Source organism: Callospermophilus lateralis, chromosome 10 (genome assembly GCF_048772815.1).
Source record: "Callospermophilus lateralis isolate mCalLat2 chromosome 10, mCalLat2.hap1, whole genome shotgun sequence".
Lineage (NCBI taxonomy): Eukaryota > Metazoa > Chordata > Mammalia > Rodentia > Sciuridae > Callospermophilus > Callospermophilus lateralis.
In genome coordinates, this window is record NC_135314.1 from 132,231,681 (window position 1) to 132,258,602 (window position 26,922).

Sequence of the window (26,922 nt, forward strand, 5' to 3'; positions counted from 1 at the left end):
CTACCTGTGTCCAGAACATCCAAGATAGTAGAAGAGGGCTGTCATCCAATGTCACCTAAGGCAAAGCTGAGGCTTATGTGGGGCAGAGACACCAGATCACTTTGGGGATAGAGACCAGATCCAAGAGGCTTCCTGTGGACCTCCCTTATCCCTGGGAGAGTTGAAGCCCTAAAAGGAGGACAGAGACCATGAGGGTAATAAGGGAGTCCACACCAGGATCCCCACATCAGATTTCAGCAATACTTTTACTTTCATATCCAAAATTCCTGGATCCTCACAACAGCCCTGTGAGGTAGGTAGGGTAGGAAGGTTTCAGAGATCCTCATTCACAGACGAGGATGTTGAGGCACAGAGAGGTGAAATGACTTGCCCAAGGTCATACAACCAGCAACGTAGAGGGCCCAAAGCCAGAATTCCTCCTGCCCTCTGGCAGTTTTTATGTCCTTTCCTCCATTCCCTCTGTGTCCCTCACCCTCTCTGAATATACAGGTCTGCAGGAACCTTCAAGATAGGCTGGGATTTTTCAGGAATGACCACTTAGATGGTTCTGGCTAACTCGAGATAGTCAATGCCTATCCTGCAGGGTGTAAGGCCAGCTCTCTCCTGAGCCCACTTTCCTGTTGGACACAGGGCCTAGAGGGCTCCTGGGTAAGGGTGGAGCTAGATATGGTTCATAAATGAATTGTGGTAAAGTTAGATGTGAGCATATGCTTGGCCTATGCTAAAGACAAAGGCTCCCTAACCCAAGCCCCCAAGGGAATGCTCAAGTGCCTGTCCATATGCCTCCCTCATCCCACAGCCATAATAGAGCTCCTTCAGCAGCAAATGGAGCCACAGACACCTGCTCCTGTACTGAGCTGCTCCAGTGAACAGACCCAACCAGGTCTTCAGACTCCATCACACAGACATAGTGCCTCTACAGCTTGACTGGGGCCCTGGGCCACACCACCAATAACAAACAGCCGGGGCCCTGCCTGTAGGCTAGAACAGGAGCAGCGAGCTGTGGGCATGGCAGGCAGTGCCTCCCAGCGCCGACGTGTAAGACTGAAGCTCTCCACGGAGCCAAGAGGGCATGGCTGGTTTCCTGTAGGAGAGACAGAAAGTTGTAAGGGGGTTCCAGGCCCTTTTGCTCACTGAGCCCAAAAAATAGCCCTTGACATCACTCCAGGATAGGCTACAAGTGTCTTGCTCCTCATTGTCCCTGTTCAGCATTTGTTCATTCATTCATTCATTCATGTTTTGATTTGTCCACTTGGCCACGCATTCAGTGATCGCTTGTCTTGTTTCTGTCTCCTAGAGCCCTGATGGCACATAGACCCCCCCAGTCAGGTACTGGGCCAGGCAGATCACAACCTGCTTTTGTCACAGACAAGGAAAGGGAGATCACAAATTCCTGACCCTCTGGAGTGTCTAGAGAAGGGGGTGTTCCTGCTGGGGGCTACTCTTTTCTACCTTGGGCTCCCTTCTTCTCCCTAGCCCCACAAAGACTTACCAAGACCCCCGATGGCCAAGATGTGGCCTCCAAGGGAGCCAACCACAAAGTCTGCTCTCTTATCCCTCATACGCAGGCTGCGAGGCAGCTTGGTCCAGGACCCTGCAGGAGAGGGGAGGTCACATCTAATCACACATACACACTATGTCCCTCCATCCCACAGAGAGTAGGAGAACAGCCCAGGACAGCCACTGCTTACCATGCTCTAGATCAAACATCTCCACAGTGTTGACAAAATGTGGACGGGAGTAGAAGTTGTGGGGCCCAGGCTGCTGCAGGCCACCCAGGCTAAAAACATTGCCTTCAGCCATGGCACAGCCAGCAAAGGCCCGGCGGCTAGGCAGGCTCGGGTGGCGGGTCCAGGTACGGGCCTCCAAATCAAAAGCTTCAAAAGCAGTCACTGGGAGCTTGCCCTGGCGGCCCCCTGCCAATGGAATTGGGACACTTGGGGAGAGAGTCCAGGGAACTTGATGGGCTCCTCATTCACCAAGTTGCAGATCTGTCTGCCCCAGCCTCCCAGGCACAGCTGTGTGCACATCCGCATGTGGATCATCTACCACACAGTTGCTCAGGCACTGGGGTTTGGTTTTCCAACCTCAGCAGGGCCACCAGCAGTCAGAGCCTCAGAGTAGTCCTGGATCATCCCAACAAAGCTTCTCAAGACCTGCCATCTCAGACTGAGCTAGATCCCTCCCACACCAATATATGGTGATGGACTCTAAACCCCTTTCTCACATCTCCCAGACCCTTACCCAAGACATAGATCTTGTTCCCATGCAGGAAGGTAGAAGCCCCATAGCAGGGTGTGGGCATGGAGGGTAGCGAAAGCCAGCAGTCACGGCGGGGCTCATATACCCGTACCTGGGCCTGGGGGGCCGTGTCAGGGCCCATTCCTCCCAGGGCATACACCATACCATCTGCATAAAAAAAGAGTAATTCAGACTGCATTCCAGCCTAGCTAGGGTAGCCCACCCTGACAGCTGCCCTAGTCATGCCTGGAGTGGCTGGAAACCCATGGTGTTTGTTTAGAACCCTGCTGCACATCTGGGGTGAAAGCTGGGAGAGGTAGGATTCTCGCTTTGGCCAGGGCCCCTCTGAGTGAAGAGCAGGAGGCGGCTGATCTAATTATAATCCAGCTCTGTCTCCCTGGAGACGCTATGGCAACCAAGTCTGGCATCCAAGCAGGGCTGGTCTAGGCCAGTGGTCAGACCTGGAGGCCACAAGGTAGGGGCTCCCTTGTTGGGGGTCATTTAAACCAGGTGTTGGTGGCATATGGATATCTGCTTAGCATGAAGCTCAGTCTAGGGAGAAGACTGGAGATCACTTGGCGTGGGGGCAGGGCTGGGAGAAGGCTTAAGCCTATAGGATAGAGGTGCGGGCCACAGGCCTTCAGCATCAGTCTCCCTGCCAGCACCTCTACACCATACCCTTACACTAGCTTAGGTTCCTGCCTTCTGTTAAGCCCTCAGAATGAGCTAAGTGCATGTCTAGTAGACTTGGGGTGATGTGCCTGTCAATTGGGTTTCCATGGCAACCATCTCCAGGTCAGCTTGGCCTTTGTCCATATGAGGATCCCTGGTGTGTATGTGTATATAGTGGGGGAGTCTAAGCACTTAAGCATTTGCTGGGCTCTGAGCCAAGGCCCTGCTTCCCTCCCCCCACCCAAGACTATTTATAACCATGAGAGTCATTAGGCCACCCCCCCTACTGTCTCTTAGAAATGAGGAATGGGGCAGGGTGGTGGCTGAGACCTCCTATCATTCTGGGGACTTGTCTGTGGTTCTGTCCCCACCTCATAGCCAGAAAAGTCAGTTAACAGCCCAGATCAGAGGGACACATGAGAGAAAACAGGAAGCAAAGCAATGTCTGGGCAGCTCTTGTCTAGTCTCTGAGAGCAAGGGACCAAGTCAGGACAGAATAGAGGGTTTGGGGCACCTTGAGACCTTCCTTGGGAAGCCACTCACCTCTCTCTACAGTTGCAACCCCCATGGCTGCTTGAGGAAGGGTGGCCCGACGCTCCCAGCGGCCTTCATCAGCTAGGAAGGCCTCCACAGCAGCTACTGGACTCTGGATTTCATCCACACCCCCCACCACTAGCACCTGCTTGCCCAGAACCACAGCAGCTGCACCAGCTCGAGCAGTGGGCAGAGGCGCCAGTGCCAGCCATGTGTGCGAGGCCATGTCCAGTGTTTCGGCAGTATCCAAGGGTAACCCAGACCGGCCACAGCCCCCCAACACCAGCACCTGCCCATCCTGGTGCGCCACTGTTCCATACACCCGGCAAGTGGGCATGGGGGGAAACACCTGCCAAGCAAAGGTGCAGCCACCACCTGCAGCCATGTCATTCACTGCTGTGGCAGGCCATGCTATCTGCTCAGGCTGTAGGCCTTACTGGGGAGACATGATAGAGTCTCATCTTGATTCTGCCAAGGATGCAAGGAGTGTCTGAGCAGTCCAGGGAATTGCCTCCACCTGGAGGAGAAAAGGAAAAACAGGGTCGGGGCTTCCTAACCATCCTTTAGGGAAACAGACGCAGCTTGTTGCTGAAGGCAGGGCAGGCTAAAATCACTGGTGGAAAAGTAGGGGAAAGACCTACCCCTCTGACTAGCACACCTTCTGGAGTGGGAAGGAGGACAGAGTGTGGTCTCCTCTGTATGGGAGCATGAGGGATGTTCCTCCCCAACCCCTGAGCAACTCAGTCAATCTGGGTCTAGGTAGAGGGAAGGTGACTAGAACAGAACTCTCCAGCCTAGTGCCCTTCCTTTCCTCTCAACAAGCCTCATCCTGGTTCTGCATGAGGTAAGTACTGCTAAATCTGGCTTCCAGCGTGCCCTGGGCAGCCTGGGATCCATCCATTCTGGTCCCCCACCTGCTGTCCCTAGACTGATTCTAGGGTATCCTTACACCACCATTTCACAGTGCTCAACCATTCTCGCCAGCAAAAGACCAGGGTCCGGGGTATCTCAGGCTCAGGAGCCGGGTGCCAGGGATCCACACTCCCCTAGAGGTTCACCCTCAAGGATTTCCCCATGCTAGCAGATTCCCTGGCGTCTAGAAGAAGGGGGTACTGGTTTGGGGAATCTCATGAACACAGGACTCTAGGGTACCAGAACCCAGGGCGTTTCTTGCAGGAATGCGCAGCTGGACTTTTCAGTCCCTTAAGAGCGGGATTCAAGTTCTTCAGCTTTCCCTTTACCTGGGGGTTTCCACTCAGACCATGGTTCTCCTGGCCCCAAACTTTCAGTTCGCTGAGGTAGGGGCGGGTCTGGGCAAGTGCGCTTGGGGGCTCTACGCTCCACGCCCCAAACTTCCCCTGAGCGCGGCTCCCGTGGGACTCACCCGCCGGGGTTCCGTGCCGCCGGGGCACGGGGTCCGCCGTTCCGCCTCCGCTGACGCCGGCTCTGGCTAGGGCTGTAGCCGAGCTCCGGCGGGGCTCCCGCACCGCTCGGGCGTGGGGCGGGGCTGGACCGGGTCCGCCCCACGCTCCCCCTTCCCCAGACTCTGGGAAACCTCCTCCCGCCTTAACTCTGCACGTGCCGCGGCCGAAGAAGGGCGCATCGACCCACGAACACACACAAATGAACAAATAAATGGACATGTGGAACGTGGGCCTGCCAGGATTTAAGGTCCGACCCCAGGCGGGAGTAGAAATGAGGCAGCGCGGCACAACGAGGGTTTGGTGAGGGGTCGTTCTGAGCCGGACCCAGCTTGAGTAAGCAAGGCCTGGAATCTGCGGGCTTGAGGGGCCGGCGCCAGTCCAGAGCAGTTGAGTTTGGAGGAGCCCAACTACCGGCTTTTCGGCTGCGCCCTCTGGAGGCCACTTAGGGCGTGGCCTGGGTCTCTATTGGGGGGCTGCCGGCTCATTGCCCTAACCCGGGCACAAAACAGGGCGCAGAATAGATCCTATAGTGCATATTAAGATCAGCAGGTGATGGAGGAGCAGACAGTGGCCTCAGGGTCTCATAGGCCTGGGTGGAAGGAATTCTTGAGTAGCTCTGAGCAGAGGATGAACTAGAAGAGTCAGAGGTCAGAAGTCCTCCCAGGTGGGTCACTGGTCTCATCCTGTGAGGTCTGAGACTGAGGCTACTCTGGGGCCCAAGGTACTTTTGAGACTGTGCATCTTTAGGTTCCAAGGCCTGCATCTAACCAACTCTAGAGTTAGGTGAGAGCAAATTGGTGTGGCAAGGACCCAACTAGCTCAGACTCAGACCTTGGAGCATTTGGAGCATTGGAGCATTCAGAATATTACCTGAGTCTTTGAGCTGGGGGCTCACTTGTACAAGTCAGAGGTTACCTACGGGAAGAGGTCCTTGCAGTAGTGTGTCAGTTCACTGCTTTGTTCTTTTTCTTCTTTCTTTTTTTATTCAAGGTACTGGTGATTAAACATAGGGACACTTTACCACTGAGCTACATCCCCAGCTCTGTTTTTTATTTTGAGTCAGGGTCTCACTAAAGACCTGATGAGGCTGGCCTCAAATTTGTGATCCTCCTGCCTCAGCTTCCCCAGTTGCTGGGATTACATATATGCACCACCGCACTGGGCTCCTTGTCCCTCTTTCACAGATTGTGTGAGTATGTGTCTGTGTTTTCCCCACAGCAGATTGGAGGCAAAGATACAAGTGCATATCATTAGTATGGGTGATGAAGTCAGAGAGCATCAACAGATGAGTAGAAAGTAGACAGGGGATGGGCTGGGGTTGTGACTCAGTGGTACCGCGCTTGCCTAGCATGCCTGAGGCACTGGGCTCGATCCCTAGAACCAAGTAAAAATAAAAAGTAAATGTATTGTGTCCATCTACACGAAAAAAAAAAAAAAAAAAAAGACAGGGAAAGCAGTCACTAAAGAAGGTATCATCAGGCAAGTTACTACTGTGGGCAACTGGGAACACATGATCCTTCTGGGAATTTTAGAAGCTAGTGTAGAACATGGGCCTACAGAGCAGTGGGAGCTGAGGTTCTCATTCTCAAATCCCCATTAGTTATGGGTGGAGAACTATTTGGGGGCCTACCTGACTTGGCCTTTCAAGACTGTGGGTAAACTCTTCCCTATGGCCACAGAGAGAGCCTTCAGCCTTTTCAGGGGATGGCAGTTGAAGTCAGAGACCAGCAGAGAAATGGTGGTGCCTTGGCTAGTTACAGACTGCATAGACCTTGACTAGAATTCCTACCCCACTTCACCCTGACTTGCTCCACACTTGAGGCACTTCCCCCCATGGAATGCGCTAACTGCCCTGAGGACCCTTTGGGGGTTTCCCCCCTCCAAGCCCCTATCCCCTCCTTTTCAGAAGTTAGGTACTTACAAGCTGCCTGTCTTTAGATACCTCCTAGGACCAAATTCCTCTAGTCTATCCTTTCCCTCCAGTCAAGTTCTTCAAGCCATCTACCCTCATAGGCTCTCCTGCCTTGTTTTTTGCCATCTCAATCTGTTGCCACTTCTTCCCCAAAAGTGTTCTTGAAAAATCATTATAAAGCTAAAACTAGAGAGTCCATATTAGTTTGTCTTGGCTGAAGTTTTGCTGACATATTTTCATCTCTTGTGACTTCAGCTTCCTCTTGCTGCTTTGCTTGTCTTGTGTCTCAGAATCTTTTGCTGGCTCTTCTTCCTTTCCCTACCCAGAATGTAGCTCAAGCTCTGACCCCAGCTTTCCTCACATTCTGGCTCTTGGGGAAATCTCTACCAGGCTGCTGCCTTCGCTCACATCTAAATCTCTACCAGATCTCTCTACTCAGGTGGATATGGGTCCAGAGTCTACTTAGATGATACAAGGCACCAAATGGAAAACAGGATAGATTCTGGGATCATCTTCCCAGGATGAGGTAGACTCTTCACACTTCATCCTGTTTGATTCCATTTATGCCTTTGGCATCCACCAAAGTCTCGGTCAAGTCAGATTGTTCTCTGATGAGTGCTCCCACAGAGTTTCATGTGGGACTTTCTGGGCATCACCCCCTCAGGGAGCTAGGTACCCTATGATACTTACCCCTAACCCCCACCATCTCTCTAGTTCCCATAATTAACAGGTACAGAGAAGTATGGACCTACCCCTCTTGCCCTGAGCTATGGACTGGACATCACCAAAAGAGATCTCCTTTCCAGGATATACCTGGACTGGTGCCATCCCTGGAAGTCAAGCTCTTCCTATTCATGAAAAATGGTTTCTGTTTGCATAACCATGGTCCAGCCAAATACAGGGGAACAAAACTGCTGGTTTGGGAAGACAACTAGTTAAGTAGACGGTAAGATTGTATTGGCCCCAGAATAAAAAACCAATCCTCTCAACCATAGATAGGCCATAGATAAGGCTAGTTAGAGATTGGAAATGCCAAGTTGGTAGCCCATGAGACCCTGGCTGGTGGGACCCCACACTTCCTTTCTAGGGCCTAAAAACACTAATCCCAGAGGAGCAGGAGATTTTGCAGTTCTTGCTGGATATCTGGACTATGTATCAGTGTGGAGACCCTGAGAAGCTAAGGGCACCAGGTGAGGCCTAGGGCATTGCTGAGTGGAGTGGGTGCTTATATTTAGGAGTGTCTGAATCCTTCTAAAGACAAGGAAATAGAAAGCAGCCAGAGGATTCTAAGGTCATATGGGAAGGGAAAAGGACAAGTACCCAGACCCTAAAAGAAACTTCTAGCCATCCTCTTGTGATTGCTAATAGACTTCTACTTTTCCCCAACTACCAAATATGGCACCATTACAAAGATTAGGGTACAAGAATTGTGGCCATATTTCTGCCTTCTGGGTCAGGCTCTGACCAAATTCATATGCCCCTACACTCACACCCATGAAACCAGGACTCCCATGATGGCTCCCAATCTGGATTCAGGAGATCCTTACAAATGGAACTTTTGGTCAAACTTTGTGCAGACCATTCTGATGGACCTTTATTTTATTCATTATTTATATGCAGTGCTGAGAATCGAACCCAGTGCCTCACACATGCTAGGCAAGCACTCTATCACTGAGCCACAACTCTAGCCCTGTGCAGACCATTCTGACCCCTCATCTGAAGGCACAGACCCCTAGGGATAATTTTGACCTGAGTTCTCTAATTTGGTGCTGCAAGGGTAGTGGATCACCATCACTCTGATGGCTATAGCAGATGGAAAGACTGATGTCCCACTCTCCTAGGCAAAAGGATAGGGGATCTGGGCAGTGTTAAGATTGGAGGTGGAACTTTTGCGCCATTGATGAGCTGAGGCTGGACCCAGGGCCTCTCCATAACATTAATGCACATATGCCTAGGTAAGTATACTCAGGCCTACATCGGTATACTGTGGTTTAAAGACTAGACATGGATATCTTTGGACTTCCGTATAATACTTATGATCACATGGGTATACCACTGTTTCATTGATGTATAGTGGGCTCCATTTTCAGGAAGACAGGAGGGCCTTTTCTCCTCAGAGGAGATACCTTTGCTGCATAACATAGGGGCTACCCTGAGACACTTCCTATTAGGGAATACTCCTTTCATCCTCTGGTCAGATGCCTGGGACAGAAGTGGGCTTTGTCAATTTCTACAGGAGGACCAGAGTATGGAAAATGGCCTGGACCTTGCCAGGAACCACTCCCAGATGTCACTGCATTACCAAGGCCTCTTAGGATGTCAGCTGGCCCCCTAATCCAGCCCTACCTGGACTCAGTAGTCTTGCCTGGGGCTGCGCTCGAGGGTGCCTTTGATACTCAGACTCCTGAATTGTACCAGATGGGTTTGTGGCGGTCTTCGCGGCCACCACCTCCAGGCAGCCCTCCCGGGTACCCAATCTGCCTCGCCCCCAGACTTTGAGGGGAAATGGGGTCTCGGGGGTCAAGGGTCATTAGGGCGGGCCCGGGCCCGGAAGCGGAAGCGCGGCACACTTCCGGCACGCAGCGGGCGGCCATGTTGGAGCATCCGAGGCGGCGCAGAGGTGCGTCCTGGGTCCCCGCGGCGGCGCCGGTAGGTTGGAGCTGCGGGCCTAGCCGCGCCGCGGAGTGGCGGCCCGCGAGGCGGCAGGGCGGAGGGCCCGGGCGGCTGACGCTTCCCGGACCCGCGTTCTCCGCTGGTTTGGCCCAGGCCCCCACCCCTCCCCCATTCAGCAACCCCACCCTGGGGCTGCACGGTCTGGGTCGAGCTAAGACGGCCCACCCCACATATTTCATTGTCGCTGTGACCCCTGCCCCGCCTTCTCCTTTTGGGCTCCTGGGGCGCGGATTCCTAGCCAAAGGGTCCCGATATACCCCTTGACACCATTCCACTTGTCTGGCGCCTCACCCGACCCCATCTTTGGTGAACCTCCCCTGCTGGCCCAGAGGCACTTGTGAAGGCAAGTTCGGGGCCCGGCTGCATCCTGTTTCCGAAGCCTCTTGAAAGCCGAGAAGACCCTTACCATGGGTTCCCACTAACCTAGGCGAAGAGCCCCGGGGTCATCCTAGTATCAGCGCCGGGGGTTGCAGGTGGGAATAGGCCTCTCTCTATTCTACAGTTCACTGCCCTGGGAACTACATCCCCTCAAATAAATAAATAAAAGAACTAAAAGTCATGTGCAAGGATTGTGCTTGTAGAGCGGCCTCTGGGGAGGGGAAGTGCCTCAGACACCTGAGGATCCAAGAATGTTTCCAAACAAAGAGCCCTAGGGCACTTCCTCCAGGGGATTCTGAAGACTTCATCTGCTCCATTAGAGCGGTGGGAACAATCTGTACAGCCAGTTCTCAAGGCCCCAGGGACCTGCCTGATCCCAGCTGATCTTTTAATGCTCCAGTGCAGCTGGGGAACTGCCACTTGCCTATGGGAACCCTGAAACTCTGGGTTGGGTACTAGATAATAGTCATGATTGACGTACACAGCTTCAGAGAAGCCTGGGACAACTTGGGTGTTCCCAGACAACTCTGGGATGTTCTGCTGTCTGTTGCCCTCTAAGCTCTGAGGTTGGAGGTCTCAGGCCTTTGCTGTTTTTGTGACTCACCATCCTATTCAGAGCCTTTTTCTTCCACTGTCTTCAAAACTTGGGCTTTTGGTCTGGCTGCCTGATCCCCAGGCTGCCTGGTTGCCTAGAGATTTCATCTGTACCTATTACTCATCAGCTTTTTAGTGAGTCTCTGTCTTTGCCTGGGATTGGTCTCCATGACTATAAAGCAAGGATTTGGACTATCAAGTAGCCTCTGAAAGCAGAACTTCTGGGCAGGGACACCCCCCACCCCCACCCAACCAGCACGGAACACCAGCAGCTGGAGGCACACAGATGAGTGTGGACATTGGGTGTAAGTGCGGGCCCTTTGGCAAAACTTCAGAGCTGGGAAAACAGTCCTACCCTTGACCTGTTTTCCCAGCTAAACTCAGCCTGGCCCCAGACTCCCCATCAGATGTGCCTTACTCTTTCACAGTTCAGAGCCAGTGTATAATCTTCATTTCTACCTGGTACTTTTCTATTCATTACTCATCCTAGGTAGATGTTGCCTCTTGCAGGAGTTCTTTCCTGACTTATTGGCAAGCTAAGCTTGGTTACACCATATGCTCCTAAGAGCATTAATGGTGCCTGTGACTTTCCTTCTGGACCAGGCTCATTGAAGACAGAGATGTTGGCTTGTGCTCCCAGGGCTATCTAATTAGGTTTTTGGCATCAGAAAAATATAGATTTAATAAGGACTGGGGATGTAGTGGTAGAACACTATCTCAGTAGTAGAGCACTTGCCTGGCATGAGCAGAGACCCAAGTTTGATCCCCAGAACCACAAAAAAAAAAAAAAAAAGAAAAGAAAAATTTTAAGCCTTAGATGGCTGCACACCTATAGTTCCAGCAACTAGGGAGGCTTAGGTGAGAGGATCATTTAAGCCTGTAAGTTTAGGACCAGCAAGATTCTGTCTCAAAAGAAGGAAAAGAAAATGTAGAAATTAACTAAAATGAACTAGATTTAAAGTTTTCCAGGAGCCCAGCAGCAGGTTGGGTTTTTCTGAGCTACTGAAAAATAGCTAATCAATACCCACTCCAAAATGGTTGAGGGTCATCAGACTAGGGTTTTACCCCAGGAAATGACTCACTCTGGCTAGTTCCCTCAGTGACATAGAGAATGGGGTCGCTGATAGACCTGTCTACTTGCTTTGGCTCCATATCTTGGCGCCATTCTTATTTACTCTTTTCTTCTTGCCTTGGAGGTGCCAAGTGCTGATTTACGGATACCTAGGCAGATCTGCAGTACCTAATGCCATGAGTGTGGTGGTGCAGCATGTGGAGGAAAAAGCTGTGCACTCCTGGTCGCGCATCTCCACAGCAGGAAAGAAGGCCCTGGAAGAGGCGCTGCTTGTCTTTAACCCAATGAGCCAGGATCTCAGTGCCACAGAGGCCCAGCTTGTGGCCTTTCTACAGGGTCTGCGAGATGATGGCTTCCAACCTACCATTCTACGCAGTGGTGATGTCTATGGGTATAGTTCATGTACAGCCAACCCTCCAAGCCAGACGAAACTACAAGCTCGTGCCCCCATCCCAGCTGCCACATCACCTCCAGCCAGTGCTCCCCGAACTGCCATTCAGCTGCCCTCAGGCAGGGCCACATTGCTTCCCATGCCACTGTCTGGCAGGCTGGCCAAAGGGTCCACACCAACCCTCACCAAACATGCTACCACCAATCTGCTGCTGAGCTCCCTGAAGCAGTCAAGTGCCAGCCGTGCCAAGGGTGCAACAGTGGGCTTCCCTGCTCACCTCTATCCAAGTGTCTACCCTGCTATGCGGCTTTCAGTTGTCCTTGAGGCTCTGGTTCCACTCAAGACTCCCATGCCTTGCTTAGGTGCTAAGCACAAGGCACAGTCTCTAAGACTTTCACTTGCAGACTCTCCCCTGAAATTGCGGAAAGGTTCAGGGAAGGGTCCAGGGAACCCCCAGCCCAAAGCTCCCAGAAAAACAAACAAGGGCCCCAAGTGTCTGACTCGCAAAGGCCCTGGGGCTGGACCCCAAGGAGGTACTGGGCTCCAGAGCAAGACTTACAGAACCACTGGTTCCCTCAGTGATCTGCAAATGAAAGGGGGCTCTGCCCTGAGCACTAAATCAGACCAGGCCAAGGCAGCTCAAACAGTGTCCAAAGCTGACTATGCCCATGCCAACATTCGAACACAGGCCAAGGCAGCCAAAGCTGATGCAGCACAAGTCAAGGCTCAGGCCAAGGCCAAGGCAGTGCAGGCCAAGGCCAAGGCAGTCAAGGACAAGGCAGTCAAGGACAAGGCAGTCAAGGACAAGACAGTCAAGGCCAAGGCCAAGACAGTCAAGGACAAGGACAAGGCAGTCAAGGACAAGGCAGTCCAGGCCAAAGCAGCTCAGACCCAGCCCAAGGGTAGGGGCAGGCCAAAGGGATCTGCTCAGGCCAGAACTGCAAGGAAGGTCCAGAAAACCTACTCTGAGACTGTGGGGCAGAAGAGGAAAAGGGCTGAGGAAGCAAAGGACCTTCATCCTAAGAAGAGAACACGGCTGGGGCCCCGATCTCCTAAGTCATGGCTGGGGCCAGCAACAGCAAAGCTCCTAAAGTTCCGGGCCATAAAGGTAGACAGGCAGTCCTCAGATGATGAGGTTCGACAGCGGGCCCAACAGATACTCCGCGTGAACCTGTCTCCTATAATATGGCTCCAGCCATTGCTGCCATACTCAACAGCCTGATTCCTTCATACAGCAATGTTTGAGAAAACAGCCCAACTGTGTGTGTGGCCAGTGGCACAGTGTGCCATGCCTGTGGACTCTGCAACTTTGAGGATTCTGGGTACCTCTCCAGGGCCCCTGCGGCTGCCAGTCTCCTTTCAGAAACTGGAGGATTTGTGGTGGGGTGGGTAGTGGGAGGGGTGTTCTTATGGCGCAATGCACTGTGACTTGTTCTTCAAGTTGTATGTCCACTGTTCCATCTATCATGTTTTATACCTTTCCACCTTCCAGTCTCCCTGCCCACCCTCCATGGTCTTTTATTGTGTGTGTGGCTGCTGGCAAGGCAGCTTAAGCATATAGGGAAAGTTGTCCCAGTCAGTTTGAGTGATGGGGTAGGAAGGCAGAAAGGGGAAGCATAGGCCCCTCTGGAAAGACGAGTGGGAATTTGGATACTGGCTTCTGTGGGTATGTGAGAGACATCTCATGAGGGTAGGGGCAAAGCCACTGTGAGGTAATATACTTCACCTTGAGGCTGCCCTATTTTTTATCCAGTCAGACCCCATATAGTAGGACCGGGCAGCTCTGTGGGGAACCTTGCAGCTAGCAGTATTTTAGGCCAGGGAAGGGAGACTTTGTGGTACTGCTACTGGGGGACAAAAGATACCCTGGCTTTGTCTGGAATGGGGCCAAGCTTAAAGGGGTTGAAGTGCCTCTGCTGAGAATGTACTAGCTTGTTTCTCCAGTTGGTGGTAAAGGACTGGGCATTCAATTAGAACTATAGAGCCTGCCTTCACTGACCTAAGAATTTTCTTAGTTGTGTAGGGCATCTGAGTTTCCATCTCTGCTTCATCAGCAGTGCTTTTCAAGTGCTTTGTTTACTCCCAGGTACAGTTTCACCATGCCCCCCTATCACAGACCTGTATATTTCAGGTGTTATTGGCACATCCTGCTTTGGAGGGAGGGCTGGGCCTTGAATGCAACCAGCTGCCCTATCCATCTGTGGTTCATCACTGGTTGCCCAGGCTATATAGCAGTGGTTGAGCACATGGGGAGGGAAACACATTGCCCAAAGGCTCCTGGGGACAGCATTTCAGGGATGCAGGGAAGAGCTTTGTTTGGATGAGAATCAGATCCTCTCTGTCTCTGGGTTTGTCTGAGCCCTACTATTGCTAGTTGCCCTGAGTGGTGGGCCTGTGGAGAAGCTCTAGATGTTCCCCGCCTCCTTTCTTCTGTCCCTGGGTACTGCTAAGTAATTAACGATTAATGTCCTTCCTCTGAGTGTATTGTCCTCCCTTGGTTCCCCAAACTCTGAGGACATCTTTGCAACCATCTGTGCTGTAACCCTTCAATCCTGCATGCTACTTACCCTCTGGGTTCTGCTTTCATTGTGAGAATGGGAAAGACCTAAGGGCCACACTACCTCTTCAAGGGCTGCCTTTTGGGACCCACTCTGTATTTTCCCTCAGGCCTGATTCCAGGTCCCAGCATTTATGACTCCTGGTAGAGTTGGGTCTCCTTCCATTTCTATTGCTGCCACCAGTGGGTGAGGGTTGGTTGTTTGCAAGAGGGCCAAGCAGAGGGGGAGGAGGAATCTGGCCTGGTGGGATGGGATGAAGTAGGGGTATCAGATTTCTACTTAAGACTCTACCCCACAGCCAGGTGGGGTGGGGTGGCGCATGCCTATAATCTCAGCAGCTCAGGAGGCTGAGACAGGAGGATCGCAGGTTCAAAGCCAGCCTTAGCAATAGTGAGGCACTAAGCAACTCACTGAGACCCTGTCTCTAAATAAAATACAAAATAGGGCTGGGGATGTGGCTCAGTGGTTGACTGTTCCCTGAGTTCAATCCCCAGTACCATTTAAAAAAAAAAAAAAAAAAAGACTACACCTCCCAGTCCCAGCTCCTAGATCAGTTGGCCAGAGGGTGCCAGGTGTACTCACTTGGCTGCTCAAGCAACAGTTGTTACCTGTCCCCTGGCAACTTGGTTGTTGGTAAACCAAAACCTCAAACTTCATCCATCTGTGGCCTTCATGGCCCCAAACAGTATTGTATTGTCTGTTACCCTACAGGTAGGTAAGAGAGTGAGAGCCCTGGAGACTGCTGTCTTTGAGTTGTGGGGGCAGTTTCTTTGGGGTGTCCTGGGTAGGTTAGAGTCCTATGGGGGTCTGGGTCATTGCTGGGGGCTGGAGGAAGCACCCTGTGCTATGGTATTTTGGAATAAGAAGCTGACCTGCACCTCCTGCCTAGTCAAGTCTCCTTGGGCCCTCCCTGACAACTCAAGAATTGCTGCTTTTATGACTTTTATGACCAGGGAGGTCATGACATGGAGAATGTGACCTCCCAGAGTGGCTGTGGAAGCAACAAGACCTGGTGGCAGGCAGAGTGGTAAGGGTGCTGGCGTGGCCCTAGGTGGGAGTCTAGGGTCAAGGCCTGATTGTGGATTAGACCTAAGGTTGACTATGTTGAAATTGCCACCATTCATCTGGACCTAAAGGATATCTCTACCCCTTTTATTATCATGAAAAGTGCCCCAGCCTGAAGGCTTGCCCAGCAAGTGCTGATCCTATGCCTCCCTACTTGATGGTCACCAAGGATGCTTATCCCTGGTGACCCAAGGCCCCCTTTCTGTTTGTAGACATTCTACCCAACAGCTCTGCTCTTTGAGTGGACCATGCCCACTCCTAGCACATGTACCAAGGCTTTGCCAATAATTGTTTATGCTTTTTTCCTGGGATTCTCTTCTGCCCCTGTCCAAAAGGTCAGTGACCTTGTCTATGACCAGCATTCCTTGAACATTGAGCTTTCCACTAAGGCCAAGTTCAACCCTAGAGAGGAAAGGAAGGGGTCTGGGTGAAACTAGAGGCGAAGCCTGTTTCCTCCTCTTAGATCATTTTTAAAGTTCTAGACCCTGCCATTCTAGTGGAGGACCCAAATAATCCTGTGCGTTGGAATGTAAGGACAAAGCCAGACACTGTAGGGAAATAAGGTCCTGCCTAGGGGTTTGCACTGACAGAGCAGGGCAGTTTCCTTAGCTATGCCCCATCAGGGTCCTTTATTGTGGTCCCTGTTGGCTTCCCATTATTGTTTCCCTAGAGCATAGAGACTGCGAAGGGGAGCCATCTCCAATTATCTCCTATCTCTGAACCATCACTGAACCCCTTATGGAGCTCTATTGTAGTCCTTTGTTACTGCCCCCGTTGTTGTCCTCATCTCTGTTCTATGACTGCTCCTCATAACTCTCCCCTGTTGTGGTCCTCCTATCATTGCCCTAGATTCATGATCCTTGCCTGTGAGTCCCTCTTGTCCCAGCAGTTGCCTCTAGGTGGCATCAAGGAATCTCTGGATATGAACTCTTTCTTGTAAATAAGACTAGAGAGCTATATAATCATAACCAGCAGAGTCAGTCCAGGAGGATACCAGAGAAGGACAGATTCTAAACAAGACTTCTTTACATGTACTAGGTATTCCCTCCCCACTTTAATTTCAGCTATTACTGCTTATCCTGGGCCCTCACATTGGATCTGCAAGCTGCAGAGGAAAGAGGAGGCCTGTAGAGAAAAGACACGTGAGAAAGCCTCAGCTTTGTGTTTAAGGTGCAGAGCAGAAAGAGGAATCAGAGACCCATCCCTTCATCCATGTGTACATTTAATAAGGGTTCTTTAAGCTCCACCCTCTGTCAGACATTTTTCTTTCTTTTTCTTTTTTTTTTTTTTTAATTGGTTTTATTTTTGAATAAAATACATGACAGTGGTGTCAGGCATTTTCTAGGCAGTTTGATGGGTGGCAGATGGACAAGGTTTTTGTTGGAGCTAACATGAAAGCAAGAAAGACAGTTGATAGGGGCTGGGGATGTGGCTCAAACGGTAGCGCGCTCGCCTGTCATGCATGCGGCCTGGGTTCGATCCTCAGCACCACATACAGACAAAGATGTTGTGTCCGCCAAGTACTAAAAAATAAATATTAAAATTCTCTCTCTCTTAAAAAAAAAGAAAAACAGTTGATAGATAATGAAACATACTAATAATTTATGTGGTTAAATGGGATGATATACAGATTTCTAGTTTGGGTGAAGGGCTGAGAAGTGAAATCCTTTTTTTTTTTTTTTTTTTTTTTTTTTTTGGTATTGGGGGATTGAGCCCAAAGGTGCTTAACACTGAGCTACATCCCCAGCCCTTTAATTTATTATTTAATATCTTTATTTTTTTATATATATTTCATGCAGTGCTGAGGATCAAACCCAGTGCCTCACACGTGCTAGATGAGCCATAACTCCAACCCAAATTTAATTAATTATTTAAAAAAATTATTTTTTGTACCAGGGATTGAACCCAGGGGTGTTTAACACTAAGGTGCATCCCCAGCCCTTTTGATTTTTTTTTTATTTTTTGAGACAGTGTCTTGCTTAGTTGCAGAAGCTATCTTTGAACTTGTGATCTTCTGCCTCAGCCTCCTGAGCTGCTGGGATTACAGGCATGTACCACTGGCTTAAAGTGGAATCCTTTACTGCATTTGAGGAAGTAGTTTTCAGATACCTGGAGATGTCAGAATGAGGTAGTAGGAATTAGTGGGATGTACAGAAGCAACATCAGAACTGGAAAAAGGGAACTCTAAGTGCATAGGTGGAATTAAACATGATTATCCCTGGATGGTACACTCAGGGGATCATGGATAGGGAATCCCACAGCATGGGTGCTTGAGGAGGTAACTGCAAGAATGTAGAGATAAGAGACTGCCTGCCATTCTTTCCCCTCCATCCCAGCCATAGACACCTGAAGTCTGACCTTCTGTGTCTCTAGCATATGACTATCCTCCATGTGAACTTCCCCAAAACTGCATACACTGGGGGACCTCAACGGACACCCCTTCTATTACTATGTCCTCTATGAGTTCAAGATCAGAAGCAGTTGTCACGCCATGATCATACCTCTAAGTGCAGATCTGCACATGGGGCCCCAGTCAATGTGGAAGGAATGGTAAGGACCATGGAAGAGACATCTTGTAGTGGAATGGGTACAGTTTTGCATCTATTATCACCATATAGCTGGTGTTCACTGAGTGCCACCAGGACCTGCAACAGGACCACTCATGTCATGCAACAAGTCTAGGCACCTCCATGTCTGCCCGGGTAGGTGCCGTGTCCTACCCTGCTGGCCAAACCTGCCATGGGTCAGCCCACCCTATATCTACCTCTCAGGTTCTGCCCCAGAAATTGAGTGGCATGGACATGCCTACAGTTGTCACTTTGACATGGCTGCGTTTCTGTCATCTGTCAATGTGAATGGAGGAGTGTGCAATTTATGTCGGCACAGGCTAGGCCTTCTTCCACTTGTAAGCCTACGGAGGATTCTTGTCCCCCTTGATCCTATAGACATGGGTCCTCCAACTTCCAGTTCCAACTCTAATCCTGATTCTTCTGCTGCATGGTGACTTCTGACCTAATTGCTTCCTTAACCTCTGACCACTGATCCAGCCTGTAACTGTGACCCTGTGCGTGGCCTGGAAGGGGGTTTATGAAACCATGTCTGAGGGCAGTGCAGTGACTTCTGACAGCCTGGTCCTTATGGTATGAGTTCCACTGAGCCTAAGGGCTGCTAGCATGAGCAACCCTTAGGGTAGTCCCCCAACCCCATGTCCTCTTAGATCTGCCCTCAAACATTTACCTGATAACACATGCCCCATTTACCCCGTGACATTCCTCTCAGAAATCTAAGTGCCCTCTCCTTAACCTGCAGGCGCAAATCTCAGGGCCAGGCCCCTGGCACTCATTCCTATGATCCTTGTAACGGTACAGGTCACTGCAAACACTGTCTCTGGATGGCACTGGAGCAGTTGTCTGGCAAACTTTGACCCACCTTTAATTTGAACTTGAATTGGGTGCCAAGTTTCTAGGAGTTTAACAAGTATAAGGCTGTAGAAATACTGACTGTAGCTGAGTGTGTGGTGTATGCCTATAATCTCGGCGACTCAGGAAGCTGTGGCAGGAGGATTGCAAGTTTGAGGTCAGCATTGTCAGCTTAATGAGATCCTGTCTCAAAATAAAAAATAATATGGACTGAGAATGTATTCAGTAATAAAGCACCCCTGGGTTTAATCCCCAGTACAAAAAAGGAGGTGGAGAGGGGAAGGAAGAAAGAAAGAAAAGAAAAAAGAAATAGTGACTATAAGTTGTAGACTGAGCCTTGCATATAGTGGGTGCCATTTACTGACTTGGTCAGTCCCACCATAGCTACCTGAACTTGAATATGCCCTCAGGTGTGAGCTTTAGGAATAAAAGAAAGTGACTAAAATATGTTATAACATGTTACAACAGTATTCTACACTGGATTTAAAGGTGTTTCACAGAGGAAGACAGCCCAAAAGAATAACTCCATCCCCTTCTCCCCCAACTCCATGATAGTAGGGATTGAACCCAAGGATATAAGTAGTTGGGATTACAGGCATGCACCACCACACCCAGCACTTCTTGCATTGAATTTTATAAACCATTTGTATAGATTTAACTCTGGATGTATCCTATATTCATTACCCCACCCCAATCCCTCTCACTTTTTCTCTATCTCCTTCTTATCTACTTCTGAGAAGCCTAACAGGAATTCACCAGGGCCTCCCCTCTCCCTCTCAGCCACAGACAAAGGAGCATTCAAGCTTTGTATCACTTCTTGTCCCTCCACAAGCAGTCCCAGTATATGACTCCAGAGGTCCCTAACCCTCCTATTCCTATGTGGATTTCCTGCCCTTGCTCCACCTGACTGCTCTCTCCTAGAGTCCGAGTTCTGGTGTCTGAGCAGTGGCTCAGGTTGCCAGACCTGTGACTGTGACTTTGGGGACTTCTACAACAATAGGTGTAAGACAGCACCTGAGAGTTGGGGTGAAGGAGCGAAAGTCCAGAGTTCTTGTCCACTTTCTGCTGCTGTGCTTACTTAGGTGTTCTTCAGGGAAGTGTCTCTGTCTATGCCACACCTATGTCCTTGGCCACCACTACAATAAGCTCCATTTGGGATACTTCTGTGTTATCAGGCACACAGCTGAGTTGGAGCTTGACCAGGCAAGGCCTTTAGCCAGCTAACCCCTGGCTGCCTACGAGTGTCTCAGAGAATCAGAGGCAGGAAGAAATCAAGCTCAGATATTGGAGCTGAGGAGAGAGTTAGTGTCCAGAGAGAACTCTCTGGAGGAAGAGGTTGAAGGTTAGGAAATTTAGGAAGATTAGGAAATCTAGGTGGGGGTTGTCAGTATGATTGAAGGTTCAGTGTTTTGGACAGAGTCTATATAATTCCTAAGACAGTATGGGAGAGGACTGCACCAGAATATTGAGGATACTGATACTCTGTTTGTCTCAGTGTGCCCTCTGGCCTACCCTAACCCACCTACACAAGACCAAGGGACTGCCCCTGGCCATACAGGGACTGGGCTTACTTTCCCCTACCTTTTGCCTTCCACCTTCCTGCTAGGTTGTGCACCTGCCATGTGTAAAGAGTTGTCTGGATTGAGGTCTATGGATCCTGGGGCTATCTGAAGTTCCACCAGGCAGGCTGCATGGCAGGGGTTGGAGAAGCACCATGAGGTTCATCTGATCTTGCCCTTCTTGCCAGTATATGAGTACCACCTGAAGGGTTCTCTGAACACCATGCATGCCTTGCTGGGTGGGCAATGACCCTGCTGTCTCCACATCATTGGTTATATCTTTGACCACTGCATACCTGGAATAAATGAGCTTTGGGCCTACTGGGAGCAGTGATAAGCTTTTGGATCAATGTGGGGTCAAGAGCTGCCAGGGTCCAGCCCCAGCAGGGATCCAGGGGTTCTGAAGGATGAGTGGCATCAGTGAAAGAAGAAGAGATGGGATGACAGGTTGCAAGTTACAAGCAAATTCCAGAAGGATCTGCTGCCCCTAGAGGGGCCTTTATTTTTATACCTTTTTTGCAGGTGTTTTTTCAGGTAGTTAATGGATAGCCTCAAATCCCGAAACTTCTTTGATTTACATAATTTTCAAGAGTTACAATCTTTTCTGACGTATATTGATTACCTAAGATATTGAGTACATTGTTTAAAATATTTTCCTGTAACCTTTGCCAATCATGATTAAGCTTTTACATTTTTACCTCAATCACTAGGTGCTACACTACAAAACTAAACTACATGTCTCCTGACCTATTATTAACTTTTAACTTTAAAGCATACCTATAATTATATCATTAATCTTTAACTTTAAAGCATACCTATGATTGTTGGTAAGCTTTCTTACTTCTAAACAAAAATTCCAATAAAGCACACTTAAAATAGTGAAAGTCTGTTACTTAAAAGACTATTACCCTGAAGTGCCTCTAAAATATATTTATGTTAATTTTACATTATTTTATTTTTAATTTCTAAGGTAATTTCCTTTTTTCATATGACCTATTAACTGCTTTCTTAAAGAGTTTCTTTGATCTTTAGTCAAAGTACACCAATTATTTTTTTAATATTTATTTTTTGTTATAGTTGGACACAATATCTTTATTTCACTTATTTATTTTTATGTGGTACTGAGGATTGAACCCAGGACCTCGTGCCTGTGAGGTCCTCTACTGCTGAGCCACAACCCCAGCCTCAAAGTACACCAATTCTTATGTCTTTGTATTCTTTAACTAAAGGGCAAGCTCTGCACCTCAACCCATTTGCCATTAATATTAACTATGTGTTTCCTATTTTCATCATAAATTCCTGTGTAAGACAAAGGAAGGTCTGTTGGTGGGGAGAATGTATGTTGCACAGGTTGTGGCTTTAGAACGGGGGTAGGTGGTGGTTTAATGAAAATTATTATTTTTTTAAAGAGAGAGTGAGAGACTGAGGGAGAGAGAGAGAGAGAGAATTTTTTTTTTAATATTTATTTTTTGGTTATCGGCGGACACAACATCTCCGCTTGTATGTGGTGCTGAGGATCGAACCCGGGCCGCACGCATGCCAGGCGAGCGCGCTACCGCTTGAGCCACATCCCCAGCCCATAATGAAAATTATTAACCATGGGATAAACATTTCTTCTTGCTTAGGCTTGAGGAATAACACTATTGTTTGTATCCTGAGAGATATTGAAGCACATCTTGGGGCATGTCTTAATTATATCCTTAGTCTCATTCTGGGAATTTTCCTGCAATCTCAGGTAATACATATTTTTATTATTGCTTGATGTATGCCCTGTTATCCATATCATGAGTATCATAAACAAAACACTTGACATTCCCTATGGTTCTGGTTTCCAGACAGTGCGGCCCTGCTGCAGCATCCCCCATGCTGTGACCCTGTCCACCAAAGAGCCTTCACCAAAGAGCCAAACATTACTTCTGCTGATTGAGTTTATTGCCTCTCACTCCCCACAGAATACCACTACCATGCTGAGAGTGCTATCAGTGCCATCCATAACTCTGTGAGTGGGCAATGCATATCATATGCCACTAGGACTTGCTTGTCATTGTTGTGATCACTGTCTCCCCTATTGATGGGGCTTCCCATACTGCCATCTTTATGCCTACAATGAGCATGTTGAGCTGTGCCACCCACTTATAGGTGTCGGCCAGGTCTGGCATGGGGCTATCAGCCCTGTGAAAGATGAACACTCCCATTGGATATGTTGGGAAGAAATTATGATGTGTGTGTATGTGTGTGTGCGTTTTGTGCTACTGTCCCCAGGTGTTTGGATGACTACTATGGAAACCCTACCCTGGGCTTGGGCCAGCAGTACTGGCCCTGCCTCTTGTCTTGGGTACCCTGGCTATGACCTCTATTAAGGAGTTCCTGCCATGTGTATAGCACAAGTGGGCATGTCCTTTGCCTCTGGGCACCTGGCTATGCAGATGAGGCATGGTTGGCAGTGGCAAACCCACAATGCTAGTCACTTGTTCACAATCTGATCAGGTCCACATGACAAATCTTAGTCTGTTCTACCTATGTTAACTTTTCATCACTTTGATCAAAATATTGGACAAGAACAACTTAAAGGGTGAGAACTTTAGTTTGATTTCAGAGGTTTTGTCCATGGTCAGCTGACTCCATTATTCTGATCCTGAGGTGTGGCAGAACATTATGGCAGAAGGTGATGATATAATAAAACTGTCAGCTTATGGCAGCCAGTAAGCAAAAAGAGCACCATGATCCAGGGACAAGATATAGAATGCTCAAATGCACACCTCCAGTAAACTACTTCCTCTAGTCATGCCCTACCTCCCACAACTACCACCTAATAATTTATTCAAATTACTAATCCATCAGATGAATTAATCCACTGATTTGGTTACAGCTCTCATGATCTGTCCATTTCACCTCCAAACATTCCTGCATTGTCTAATAAGAATTTTTTGTGGGGACACCTCATATTCAAATCTACACATATGCTGAGCTGCAGTCTGGACACTTATATTTACAGAGTTCCTTTTCTGCAAAAAGAGGACAAATAGGGGCACTTATAGGCAATGTAAGCCAGTATTGTAGTTTGGATCTGGAATGTCCCCCAAAGGCTCATGTGTTGAAGGCTTGGTCCCCAATGTAACAATGTTCAGAGGTGGTGCTTTGGAGAAGTTATTGGATCATGAAGGTTTTAAGTTTATAAGCTGATTAATTTATTGATGTATTCATAGCTGAATGAACTATTGGGAAGTGTTAGAAACTGTAGAAGGTAGAACTTAGTCCCATAATGTTCTGCCTCACCTCAGACCCAAAGCAATGAAGTCAGCCAACCTTGGACTAAAAACCTCTGAAACCATGAACTAAAATAAATGTTTCCTCCATAAGTTGTTTTTCCTCAGGTATTTTTTCACAGCAACAAAAAAAATTGACCAACCCAACCAGGAATATGGGCTATAATGTAACTATTGTAGGTAATTGTGACTCACAGGCCCAAAAGAAATCCACATACACTCCAATCCTGGCCTCCACTGTAACTGCTGCTCCTCATGAGAAGATCCCTCATTCTGGCCCTGCCAGTGCAACAATAATATTAATTCCCATGATCCTGCTGCCTATGATTTTCTCAGTGGGCACTGCCAGTGCTGTTTGTACCATAGCTATGGCCTGTATGTACTAACTGCAGAACTGGCTTCCACAGCAGTGCTCTGTGTCCAGGCAACTGCTGGCTTTAATGCGTGTGTGGAGTGGATGAAGATATTTCCAAAAGACTGGGTGTGGTTTTCCCTCTGCCACTCCTACCAAGCCTTTCCTCTCCCCAGGGTATACCTTTGGTCCACCAGGGCACTGTTCCCATGTGGTTCCCTTCTCACCTGAAGCCTGCTTCTGCAATCAGATTAGTGGACAGTACACCTGCAACTATAGCACTTGGGAAGACTGCAGCCAATGCACCCCTCTGTTCTGGACCTTGGGGACTTCTGGGACTGTAAGCCTTGTAGCTGTCATGCCCAACACAGCCAATGTGTCACAGTTAGTAAGTCTTTGTTCTACTGTGGCATTAGACAGGTGTGAGCAAACATGTGCCTTCCTATGACTGCATGTGACTTGTATCTGGTGAGTGTCTATGTGACCACCAATACTGGTGTATGTGGCTGAAAATAGCTGCATTCTAGTTGTAGAGCCCTTGGGGAAGTGTGGACATGGAGCTGCATTAACCTGACCCCACGTGAAGCCATGTATCAATGTGTGAGCAAACTATTGTAAGTGGGTCATGGCAAGCAGTGAGTTAGATAGGTCAGGGGTTGTGGGAGCTAGGAAGGATCCAGGGAGGCACAGGAAGAAGATTAAGATTGGCATAGGCATAGGCAGTGCAGGATGGCCTTGGGAAATAAGTGTTTCCAAGAAAAGAGTGGTGAGTGAATGGGATGAGTCCTTGTATTTGTCAGCTTTTCATTGCTATTACCAAAATACCTGACCAAAACAACTTAGAGGAAGAAAAGTTTATTTTGGCTCATAGTTTCTGAGGTTCGGTTCATGATGGGTCAACTTCATTGTTCTGGGTCCGCAGAATATCATCGTGGAACGGTGTGATAGAAGTGTGTTGCTCCATTCATGGCAGCTAGGAAGCAGAGAGAACAGGAGAAGGGGCTACAGGGAAGATGAACCCTTCCTGAATCATGTTCTTGCATCCATGGTGAAGTGGAAGTTAGACTCAGGAGGTGTGGAAGATATGGGAGTGAGGGCATAAAGACTCAGTGGGTATGCAGATCAGGACATGGAGGATTAAAGCACAATAGATTAGAAGATGAAAACTCAGTGGGCCCATGCAAGACAAGAACTGGTGATGTTGGAAAGTAGAAACTGGTCAACGGGGCACACCAGAGAAGGCAGGAGGGGAGAAATCCTCAGCCAAATGCAACAGTGAGTGATGCCTGGGGCAAGAGCAGGGCTAAGAGAAGACTTGGGTGTGCTTGTATGTATGCTATAGCTGAGCATTTGTGTTTTTTCTCTTCTGAAGAAGGCTCTTTACTTCTTTTGTTTAGTCTATACTCTCTTTTCTCAGGTCATAAGCCAATACTTGTGAAGAGCAGGATATGTGGGTAGCATGTACTACCAGTGTCAGAATGCATATTGGGTTGACCAAGAGCAGGAGTGCCAAAGCAAGAAGGGTATTCATACAGTCCAACAAGAAGGATGAGGCTGGGTCTGGGGTTGTGGCTCAGAGCTAGAGTGCTTGCCTAGCATGTGCGAGGCCCTGGGTTTGATCCTCAGCACCACATATAAAGAAAGAAAGAAAGAAAATAAAAGTACTAAAAAAAAGAAGGATGAGGCTGCCCTCCAGGGCTACCTAATGGGGAGTAGCAAGGGAGAAGGTGGGATTTCCTTGGGGAAGAACATAACACATTTATTGCTCTTCCCTATTAAAACTTAGAAACACTAGCAAAAACATTTCTTAAAAAAAAAGTGGCAAGACTAGGCAGAGGATCCCACATAAAGGACCCCCTTAGGTAGCTCTTTCCTGACCCTGATTGATCCCTGACGGGGTTGTAGAGCCCTTCGAGTCTTATGATATTTTCTGGCTCAAAGGCTGCTGTGCATGCTTTTGGTATAGCTCAGTGGCAGAGCACTTTCCTAGCATGTGCAAGACCCTGGGTTCCATCACCAGCATAGCAAAACAAATTACAAAGTCTGTTATGCAATATGGCCTCTCTGGTCAGATAGAAGCCAGTGCCCATGGCAGTTCTCAGCAGGTGAGGACTGATGTGCATTCTTACACTTGCAAGTCATTCTTAAAGGTGAGGCTAGAGTTAGTGCGATCAGGGTTCTTGAAAGTAAAGCCTTCTGCTCTTGTCCGTGAGCCTCTCTCTCCCTTGCAGTCTGTGCCTATAACCCACAGGGTTCCATCTCACACGGTTGTGAACCACACATGGGTGCCTGACTAAGCAGAGAGGGTATCTCAGGGTTGAGGTGCCAGTTTTGTGCTTGTGGTTCCAGATGTTCCTTCTCACACTGTAGGTTCTGTCCTATCTGCTTCACTTCTTGGGACTAAACACTTGGCTCTATTCCAGCTGTAGGTGGCAGCTGTGTCCTAAGAGGTGGCTGTTCTATGCCAGGGGATTCTTGGCTGTGGTGATGGGGGCCAGGATGGACAGGCTATGGATGGGGTACTGCAGCAGGTACAGGCACTTCTAGAGTCTCCTTCACTCCCTATGGGGACCCTGCAGCAACTTAAAGAGTAGATAGCTGGACACAGTTAAGGGGTCTGGGGTTAGGAGTGAGGGAAGTCTCCAGCCAGGTTCTCAGAGTCAGGGATACAGAGGGTCACAGGTTGGTCTATTTAGTCATTGTTATGGGATTCAGATGTTTTTTCTTGAGTAAGGAAATCATGGATCAGAGATCATGAATCATGGATCAGAGAGCACCACTGGTCAAACTAATGCCCCTTTCCTCACAGAAG

The 26,922-nt window shown here is 49.0% G+C and overlaps 3 protein-coding genes across 7 annotated transcripts in view; 1 reads left to right on the forward strand and 2 right to left on the reverse strand.

The window, feature by feature from the left end:
• Iho1 (interactor of HORMAD1 1) overlaps nucleotides 1–230 on the reverse strand; it is a 55,343-nt gene extending 55,113 nt beyond the window's left edge. The window contains exon 1 of the mRNA XM_076868900.2: nucleotides 5–230. The gene's annotated coding sequence lies outside the window, so the exon portion shown is untranslated. The remainder of the gene's footprint in view (nucleotides 1–4) is intronic.
• Klhdc8b (kelch domain containing 8B) lies at nucleotides 227–9,962 on the reverse strand. 3 transcript variants are annotated; one of them, XM_076868907.2, is made up of 6 exons: nucleotides 9,880–9,962; nucleotides 3,457–3,964; nucleotides 2,245–2,409; nucleotides 1,692–1,916; nucleotides 1,493–1,594; nucleotides 227–1,084 (listed from the first exon to the last, which is right to left on the reverse strand). In XM_076868907.2, exons 2-6 carry the CDS (start codon nucleotides 3,830–3,832, stop codon nucleotides 888–890), a joined length of 1,065 nt encoding a protein of 354 aa, XP_076725022.1. In that variant the 5' UTR covers nucleotides 3,833–3,964; nucleotides 9,880–9,962; the 3' UTR covers nucleotides 227–887. The 3 variants fall into 3 exon arrangements, with proteins under 3 accessions (XP_076725022.1, XP_076725020.1, XP_076725021.1); XM_076868905.2 differs by lacking the exon at nucleotides 9,880–9,962 and adding an exon at nucleotides 4,832–4,990; XM_076868906.2 differs by lacking the exon at nucleotides 9,880–9,962 and adding an exon at nucleotides 4,689–4,816.
• Ccdc71 (coiled-coil domain containing 71) lies at nucleotides 9,354–14,894 on the forward strand. Of its 3 annotated transcripts, XM_077110449.1 has the most exons (3): nucleotides 9,354–9,432; nucleotides 11,625–12,684; nucleotides 12,751–14,894. In XM_077110449.1, exons 2-3 carry the CDS (start codon nucleotides 11,677–11,679, stop codon nucleotides 13,111–13,113), a joined length of 1,371 nt encoding a protein of 456 aa, XP_076966564.1. In that variant the 5' UTR covers nucleotides 9,354–9,432; nucleotides 11,625–11,676; the 3' UTR covers nucleotides 13,114–14,894. The 3 variants fall into 3 exon arrangements, with proteins under 3 accessions (XP_076966564.1, XP_076725016.2, XP_076725017.2); XM_076868901.2 differs by having other exon boundaries at nucleotides 11,625–14,894; XM_076868902.2 differs by having other exon boundaries at nucleotides 9,377–9,403; nucleotides 11,625–14,894.
• The last annotated feature ends 12,028 nt before the right edge of the window (nucleotides 14,895–26,922 follow it).